Genomic DNA, 9,821 nt, shown 5'->3' on the forward strand with positions numbered 1-9,821 from the left:
GTCACTTTCTGTTGCCAGCAGGTGGCGCTATGACTGTGGGTGAATGTCGGCATGTACATGTGTTCAGGGCGGGACTCTCATCCTACATGTACAGTTTGGTCCAGATGTGAGCATGTACACTGAAGTTACAACAACTTCCTGTTTCATAGCGAATCATCGACGCCACGGACACGCCCATTGACGAAAACGCGCAAATAGCACAACTTTTCATCGTCAATGCCTTTAGAAGGCACAGCAGAAATTTGACGTCGATCCGACTAAATCCCTAGGAGGAGTTCGTTAAAGTACGAAGTGTGTAAATCATCCAAAAATGGCCGTAAAATTCAAAATGGCCGACTTCCTGTTGACTTTAGGCTATGGGTTCTTGAGGCTTTTTTGCGCGTCTTGATATGATACATGTCCCCAGAAAATTTCGTACATGTAGGTTGAACGTGAACGAGGGGCTAATCTTTTCCAATTTTCTAGGTGGCGCTAGCGAGTCATTTTGCCACGCCCATGTGCGAAACTTGTAGAATACGAAATTTTTCACCGGTTCTGACATGTTTGCAAATTTTGGTGAGTTTTCGAGTATGTTTAGGCCATGTCAGTTGAGCCTACTTTGCAGAGAGAAAAAAAAAAATAAAATAAAAATCCGAGCTAATTCAATAGGGACCTCGCACGGTCGTGCTCGGGCCCTAAAAAAAATAATCTTAGCAAATTCAATAGGGACCTCACACGGTCGTGCTCGGGCCCTAATTACTGCCTTAATTTATTTATCTACAGCATCAGTCCTTGATAACAAACAGCCAGAATGAAGAAATAAGAAATTTTCTAAACCATGTTTAATGAAAACATGAGCAGATTCAGTAAGTGTTTTTGTTGATTATCTTCCATTCTGTCTCAGTTAAACAGCTCTCTACACACAACAGTTTCGTACTCTCTCTCACACGGTGGAAGTTTTGTCTAATGGAATTGGGACAAGTATAATATTGTGTGCTAACAGTGGCATATTACAATGGGATTCACCTATTTAGGTATAGTATTCCTTTCTTACAATCTTATGATCATCAGTTTTGGTAAACTGATGGTAAATGTGGTAAATGTAAAAATGTTCTGTAAAGTGAGAGGTGTGACTGGGAAGACGGAAGGGACAAAAAAACGATAATTGTCTTTTACAAATTCATGAGAGTAACCATAAATTGCACAAAATATAGCAGAATGACCATTTAGTTTTTAATGGAGAGCTAAATGTCACCTTTGGTTCACTTGGGATAACACATTTAAAGAAAAACAGATCTAAAATACAGTTTTGTTCTGACAGTCCTGTCTTGTGATGCAGAGCCCCACTTCTGCTCATCACACCACCTTGATTTCATGAACATGAAATGAGAATTAGTTGATCTGTCCATTTAGCACTGTTGTCCAGGGTAAGCATATGTCCCAATGATTTTTGGGACCCCTTTGACCTTCTGGCTGTGGGCCATGGTGGGGTCTGGATCCCCACTGAACAATGCATCTAAAATATATAATTCCATGTAATTACCCCTGGATCTTTATTGTCCTCTAAAGACCCATCCTCTAGCTTTACCATCAAGTGACAATTTCTACTTGCACACAGCAAATATCACAACCTAATGTACAAACTCACTTGAACTGTACTGAGCACATCTGATCTTCAAGATTTTATTTGCTTTTGAATACATCATGACTTTTGGTTTCACTCTGGTTAGGCTTTATTTTGTTTGTTTAGTTTAACACTTTCTTACTATAAGATGCCATGAATATTGCAGCTTCTAGGCATCACTTTTTATTTCAGTGGTACATAAATAAAATATAAATGAATATTCATAACTCTTAAATGAATTTGGTTAGCTCTCCCAACTATAAAATCAATTGTATTTGATACACTGCTGATTTTGCAGGTTTTCCTACTTACAAAGCATGTAGCAGTCTGTAATTTTTATCATAGGTACACTTCAACTGTGAGAGATATGGAATCTAAAACAAAAGGACAGGACAAGGGGGCGGCTGTGGCTCAGGAGGTAGAGTGGGTTGACCGTTAATCGGAAGGTCTGCAGTTCAATCCCGGCTCCCCCAGGCTGCAGGACAAAGTGTCCTTGGGCAAGTTACTATACACCGAATTGCCCCTGGCTGTTCCGCCAGCGTGTGAATGTTAGTTTCTGTTTGAGCACTTAGGCTCAGGGTGTGAATGGTGAATGCAGATATAGTGTAAAGGCGCTTTGAGTGGTCAAAAGACTAGAAAAGCGCTATACAAGTACAGAGCATTTACATTTTACAATAGGCAAGCAGCTTGTTGAGAAGGTAACACTGTTGGCGCAATTATTAGAAAATGGAAGAAGTTCAAGATGACGGTCAATCTCCCTCAGTCTGGGGCTCCATGCAAGATCTCACGAGGAATGATCAGCCCAGAACTACACGGCAGGACCCGGTCAATGACCACAGTCTCAAAGAAAAGGTCCCTTGCGTGCCTGCTCAAGCCAGCACATGTTCAGGCCCGTCTAAAGTTTGCCAATGACCATCTGGATGATCCAGAGGAGGAATGGGAGAAGGTCATGTGGTCTGATGAGCTTTATGGTCTAAACTCCACTCGCGGTGTTTGGAGGAAGAAGAAGGATGAGTACAGCATGGAGGTGGAAACATCATTCTTTGGGGATGCTTTTCTGCAAAGGGGACAGGACGACTGCACCGTATTGAGGGGAGGATGGATGGGGCCATGTATCGCAAGATCTTGGCCAACAACCTTCTTCCCTCAGTAAGAGCATTGAAGATGGGTCGTGGCTAGGTCTTCCAGCATGACAACAACCCGAAACACACAGCCAGGGCAACTAAGGAGTGACTCCGTAAGAAGCATCTCAAGGTCCTGGAGTGGCCTAGCCAGTCTCCAGACCTGGACCCAATAGAAAATCTTTGGAGGGAGCTGAAAGTCTGTATTGTATATGGAGGAGTGGGCCAAAATCCCTGCTGCATTGTGTGCAAACCTGGTCAAGAACTACAGGAAATGTATGATCTCTGTAATTGCAAACAAAGGTTACTGTACCAAATATTAAGTTCTGATTTTCTGATGTATCAAATACTTATGTCATGCACTAAAATGCAAATTAATTATTTATTTATTTATCATACAATGTGATTTTCTGGTCTCTCACAGTTGAAGTGTACCTGTGATTAAAAAATTACAGACCTCTACATGCTTTGTAAGTAGGAAAACCTACAAAATCAGCAGTGTATCAAATACTTGTTCTCCCTACTGTACAGGGGAACATAATTGATTGGATTGCAGTTTGGGAAAGTACTGTAAATGTTCCACTTACCCCAATCACCAGTTGATCCATTTCAACATACAGGTGCAAAATCCTTTCTCTTTGTTGTACATTCACCTAACTTGGTAGGCATATATAGTCATATAATTAGAATATCATCAAAAAGTTGATTTATTTCAGTAATTCCATTCAAAAAGTGAAACTTGTATAATGTATACATTCATTCCACACAGACTGATATATTTCAAGTGTTCATTCCTTTTAATTTTGATGATTATATCTGACAACTAATGAAAACCCCAAAATCAGGATCTCAGAAAATTAGAATATTGTGAAAAGGTTCAATATTGAAGAGACCTAGTGCCACACTCTAATCAGCTAATTAACTCAAAACACCTGCAAAGGCCTTTAAATGGTCTCTCAGTCTAGTTCTGTAGGCTACACAATCATGGGGAAGACTGCTGACTTGACAGCTGTCCAAAAGATGACCATTGACACCTTGCACAAGGGGGGCAAGACACAAAAGGTCATTGCTAAAGAGGCTGGCTGTTCACAGAGCTCTGTGTCCAAGCACATTAATAGAGAGGCGAAGGGAAGGAAAAGATGTGGTAGAAAAAAGTGTACAAGCAATAGGGATTGTGAAACAAAACCCATTCATGAAAGATGTTTTTTGGTGTGTCTGGTTCACCGTCTTACCCTGGTAACTTTTGTTTTGTTTGTGTGGTGTGTACTGTCTGTACCAAAGACCATTCATTCTCTGTTGGTGTATGATCATCAGGAGCTACTTCGCCTTTTTAAGGAGGTCTGGACCACTATAGGGCCAAGTGTCCAAAAAATTATTAACAGCAGTATGACTTCAGGAATTGTCCCAGCTTATTGCAAAGAAGCAACTCTAATTACAATTTTAGCTAACTACAGACCAATATCAAAACTTCCTTTTATTTCTAAAATCTTAGAAAAAACCGTATTTGCACAACTACAATACTTTTTAGATACAAATGGTATTTTAGAAAATTTTCAGTCTGGTTTTAAAGCTTTTTATAGTACCGAGAGTGCACTTTCAAGAGTTTTTAATGATCTTTTACTATCTACAGACCGTGGTGACTTTCTTGTGCTTTTAGACCTTACTGCTACTGCTACTACTTTTGATACAACTGATCACGCCATTCTCATCTCTCGCCTTGAGCACTGTGTGGGCATCCAAGATATTGCCCTGCAGTGGTTCAGATCGTATTTATCTGAGCGATGTTTTTATGTAAAACTTGGTGACTTCACGTCATCTACCGCTCCCCTTCTCTGTGGAGTTCCTCAGGGCTCAGTTCTTCTTCTCCCTCTTGGAAACATTTTTAAAAATATGGTATTTCCTACCACTTTTATGCGGACGACTCGCAAATCTACTTGCCACTGAGAAGAAATGCAAACAGTTCCCTGACTCCTCTACTTGAATGTCTCAAGGAGATTAAGGCCTGGATGTCTTTTAATTTTTTTTAATTTAAATGAAGACAAAACTGAGGTCATTGTTTTGAACCCAGCCGGGTTTGTGACTCCACTCCCATAAATCTTGGTTCCCTGCAGCAATACGTGAAGCCAGTAGTCACCAATTTAGGCATCAAAATTGACAGTGATTTTAAACTTGACAAGCAGATAAACACTGTGGTTAAATCCAGTTTTTATCATTTGAGGCTTTTATCTAAAATTAAACCTGTTTTATCTTTTGATCTTCTTGAGCATGTGATTCATGCTTTTATCTCGACCCGTTTGGACTACTGTAATGCACTTTAAATCGGTGTAAACCAAACCTCCCTCTCACACCTGCAGTTAGTCCAAAATGCATCTGCTCGTCTTTTAACAGGAACCCGGAAACACAAACACGTTACCCCCATTCTGGCCTCGCTCCACTGGCTCCCTGTACATTTTAGAATACATTAAGATTTTAATTTTTGTTTTTAAGTCACTTAATGGGTTGGCACCTCAGTACATCTCTGAGCTCCTGCACGCTTACACCCCGCCAAGGTCACTGAGGTCTGCTGATCAGCTGCGGCTGAACGTGCCCAGGACCAGGCTGAAGACCAGGGGCGATCGCTCTTTTTCAGCAGTTGCCCCCAAACGGTGGAAAGACTTACCTCCTCACATTAAAGTGGCGCCCAACCTCCACACCTTTAAATCTCGTTTAAAAACATACTTTTATTCCTTGGCTTTTAATTCACCATGAGAGCTGCTCTGGTCTTCGTTGTCGCTGTCATTGTTGGTGTTATTTGTTTTGTTTTGTTTTTATTTATCATGAGCATATTCTATATCATCTCTGTAAAGCACTTTGGTAACCTTGTTGTTTTTTAAATTGTGCTAAATAAATAAAGTGGATTGGATTGGATTCAAAAATGTGGGGGAGATTCACAAAGAGTGGACTGCATCTGGAGTCAGTGCTTCAAGAACCACCACGCACAGACGTATGCAAGACATGGGTTTCAGCTGTCGCATTCCTTGTGTCAAGCCACTTTTGAACAAGACACAGCGTCAGAAGCGTCTTGCCTGGGCTAAAGACAAAAAGGACTGGACTGCTGATGAGTGGTCCAAAGTTATGTTCTCTGATGAAAGTAAATTTTGCATTTCCTTTGGAAATCAAGGTCTCAGAATCTGGAGGAAGAGAGGAGAGGCAAAGAATCCACGTTGCTTGAAGTCAAGTGTAAAGTTTCCACAGTCAGTGATGGTTTGGGGTGCCATGTCATCTGCTGGTGTTGGTCCACTGTGTTTTCTGAGGTCCAAGGTCAACGCAACCGTCTACCAGGAAGTTTTAGAGCACTTCATGCTTCCTGCTGCTGACCAACAAGGAAGATGCGATACGCCAGACCCAACAATGCAGAAGAGCTGAAGGCCACTATCAGAGCAGCCTGGGCTCCCATAATACCTGAGCAGTGCCACAGACTGATCGACTCCATGCCACACCGCATTGCTGCAGTAATTCAGGCAAAATGAGCCCCAACTAAGTATTGAGTGCTGTACATGCTCATACTTTTCATGTTCATACTTTTCAGTTGGCCAACATTTCTAAAAATCCTTTTTTTTGTATTGATCTTAATAATATTCTAATTTTCGGAGATACTGAATTTGGGATTTTCATTAGTTGTCAGTTTTAATCATCACAATTAAATGAAATAAACATTTGAAATATCAGCTGTGTGTAGTGAATGAATATAATATCCAAGTTTCACTTTTTGAATGGAATTACTGAAATAAATCAACTTTTTGATGATATTCTAATTATATGACCAGCACCTGTATGCCATAGGACATATTGGAACCCCTTGAGGAAACGCATCACTAAAGCCAGCCAAAACAAATTGGAACTTTCTTCACATGGTCTGGGAATGTGAGAAAGTGCATACATTTTGGGCTAAAACTACTTCAGTAAAATCTGACATGATTGGAGATCAAATCCCTTGTGACCCAACTGTTAATGATGACTCTAAATTAAACTTATAGAGGAAAAATGGACTTGCTGGCTCAACCGCAACCAAGAAAATTGTCTAACGCTCTCTACACGATTTTCAGCGTCGGCCGATGGCCGATGGCCGTGCTACACGATTTTCAGCGTCGGCCGATGGCCGTGCTGTTCACACTACACAACTTGCTGTCTTGTGACAGGAGACTTGAAGTCGTTGTGGCGTTCACACTACGTGACTGATCGGTGACAGGTGGTCACACATTACACGAGCTGACAGCGGCTGTGTCACCAGACGCAGGTCTCCAAACCACTTTTTGCCAAGAAAACACACATGAAATGTGAAACGGTAAATGACGCGAAACTATATACAAAAAAGCTGTTTGTTATTATAAAGATAGAAATGATAAAGACAAAAAAATCTGGCTGAAGGAATGGATTAGCACACGCAGCTAGCAGGGATCGTCTGAGCTACAAAAAGTGTTTTGCGGTGAAAGGTAGCTGCCTGCTCTGCCAGCTGCCTGCTCTCATTGGCTGGATGTGGATGTCGAGTCGGCCGATTCCTCCAGATATTTGGCATGCTAGATATCTGGCAGACGTTGGCGATGTGTCAGAGATGTGTCGGGGAGCCGTTTTGATGCGTCGTTGTGTAGTTGCGACCGCCAATCGACCGCTGATTTACTCCCGATCACAGCCTGGTCGCCAAGCGGTAAATCGGGCTACAAATCGTGTAGTGTGAACTAGGCTTAACTCAGCATCCCAGTGGTTAGCCTATTTTCATGATATAGTAATGTCATAACGTAATATAGTTACATTAACATTCCTTATGCAATTGACAAGGAGATGGTGGAGGTATGATAGTTCAGAGAAGGATGTTCAACGAAGATCAGATCAGTCCGTTAGTAAATAGATCTTCATTCATTGCGCTATATTCTTTCAGTCTGTCATTATAGCCTTCGTCATCCTATAACAGTATCAGTTTGTATATACACTCAATCATATTAACCCATTACAAAATCAACCTTTCAGTATAATAACATTGTAACAAATAGATAATCCTGTCACCCTCACTAATCAGAAAAAAAGGAAGTGAAACATGCAGTCTGCTTTTTAAGATATTCTTATTATCTTAACCTTTATTGGAGAAGACGTGAGAGAGCAGGAGAACATGTTTATGGAGGATGTCAAGATCTGCAAGGCCTTTTACATTCTTGGAGTAAAAGATGAAAAAGAGCATTCCTCTAACAGAGACTGTGTGTGTGTGTGTGTGTGTGTGTGTGTGTGGACCCACTGTGGCTGACTGAATGCAGTTTGACTGTTTTGGGGATCTTCTCTTCGTAGTTGGGTGTGCAAGACTTCCGGCTGACTTTGGACTTGAACAGAGTGTTGACTAGTGTCGACTTCCCCAAACCACTCTGACCTGCAGACACATAAAACCAACGATTTTTAACAATTCTCTAAAAAGTGTGTAGTGTTTATTTCTGCCATGTCTCCTTATCAGAAGATCAATAAAAGGCTCTCAGCTTCTGTGCTGCCTGCTCCATGAAACTATAATGTCAATGTTGGTTTAGATGATCCAAAACCATTCAATTTCGAAAAAGCACTAATGGAAATTTCCCTGGAAACTCATAAAAAGAACTTAATTACATGGTTGACTAGTTAAGGGAAGCACCCAAAAGCTGGGTATTAATTTTTGGAAACCAAAGTTGTAAACTGTTACAGCTGTTAATGTCAATATTTTTTTAATAAAAATGGAAAGATGGAAGTGGAAGAGTCACTGGTCAGTTGGTAACAGCAGAATTATCAACAACTCTGCAGTCCCCCTCAGCTAAACCCCATTACCAGCAGCAGGTATCTGTTTTTAATGAAAAACCTCTGATAAAACCACTGTACACTACCTTCCCAGCACCAAATAGTTAGCAGTCAGTTACCTGTGAATAGTGAAACATTTTGTAGAAGTTGGTGGAGACCAAACCAGCTGACTGACATTCTACAGATGGACAAAAACCTGAGTCCTGATGAATGCTAATGTTGCTCTGCGTCAAGAGCCAACACATCAACTGCACTACTGTGCAGCACAAACATTTCTATGTAAGCTGACGGACTAAAAAGGCAAATTGCTTAACATGCATGTTGCATGCTGTGTCTTTTCTCTCTATGGAGGACTGATCCTGACAAATTCAGAAATAAATCCAGAAATAAATAAATGCTCAATAAATAAATAAGCATCTGATTAAATGCACAACAAAGTAAATAAATAAATGTAGGCAGTAATTAAATTATACAAGGAGACATAAATGTGTATATATATATATATATATATATATATTTTAATTGGCTTCACTTATTCACCTAATTACTCCTTACGTTGTAATTATTTATTGTCCGTTATAATCTTTATTTATTAATTACTTCTTTTTTGTATTTATTGTAAATGTATTGTAGCATGACTACATTGATCTAATAAATTTATGAGAATCAATACCAAATTATGAATTTTAATATTCAGAAAATATTAATTCATAAATCTCTCGCGGGGCACCACCCGAGATTCTGTTTGATAATCTATTAACAACTATGGGACATCACTGTTCACAGAATGCAGGGTTTTGGTCTTACTGAATGTCGTTTCTCCCAGCCGGGTTGCTGTTAAACGGCCTCACTCTGTTAGGACAGCTTAAAGCCGTCGGCCAGGCGCTTTTGTCGGATTACTGAAGAAACTCGCAGTGGGGGCCTTTTCAACCCTGGCTCGGGTTAGAGGTGGCGGGACCACGTGCCAGGGTCCGACCTCAGTGGGAGCAGTGTAATTTAGCTCGAAGGATAAAGCTTAAAAAGAACTTGGTCGTTCTATAAATAAATAAATAACACCAACATGGTAACATAACTACTCAAATGGAGTGGAGGGACCTAATCAAGATGCTTTGGGTTTTGAGGAGACAGTACTCTTTGTTTACACAAAGGAGTTCAGGGCAGTGTCTCTGGTGTCCTGGAGTTTCTCCCAAATTTACATCTCTGTGAAAAGGAGAATATCCTTTGATGTGAGGTAATGAAACAAAGAGGAAGGTCAGTTGCCATGGTTACATGAGGGGGGGGGGGGGGGCGGTTTTGGGTTTCCTGCCCCC

At 40.7% G+C, this 9,821-nt stretch overlaps 1 protein-coding gene across 5 annotated transcripts in view; it reads right to left on the reverse strand.

Moving 5' to 3' along the window:
* sept12 (septin 12) overlaps positions 1–9,821 on the reverse strand; it is a 97,955-nt gene that overhangs the window by 21,066 nt on the left and 67,068 nt on the right. For 4 of the 5 annotated variants that reach the window (XM_046074972.1, XM_046074967.1, XM_046074985.1 and 1 more), the window contains one exon: positions 7,991–8,119. The exons of the other annotated variant lie outside the window; for it this stretch is intronic. In XM_046074972.1, the coding sequence (XP_045930928.1) occupies positions 7,991–8,119 (129 nt within the window). The remainder of the gene's footprint in view (positions 1–7,990; positions 8,120–9,821) is intronic. 5 annotated transcript variants of the gene reach the window in all.

The sequence above is a fragment of the Micropterus dolomieu genome, linkage group LG02 (genome assembly GCF_021292245.1).
Source record: "Micropterus dolomieu isolate WLL.071019.BEF.003 ecotype Adirondacks linkage group LG02, ASM2129224v1, whole genome shotgun sequence".
Classification (NCBI taxonomy): Eukaryota; Metazoa; Chordata; class Actinopteri; order Centrarchiformes; family Centrarchidae; genus Micropterus; species Micropterus dolomieu.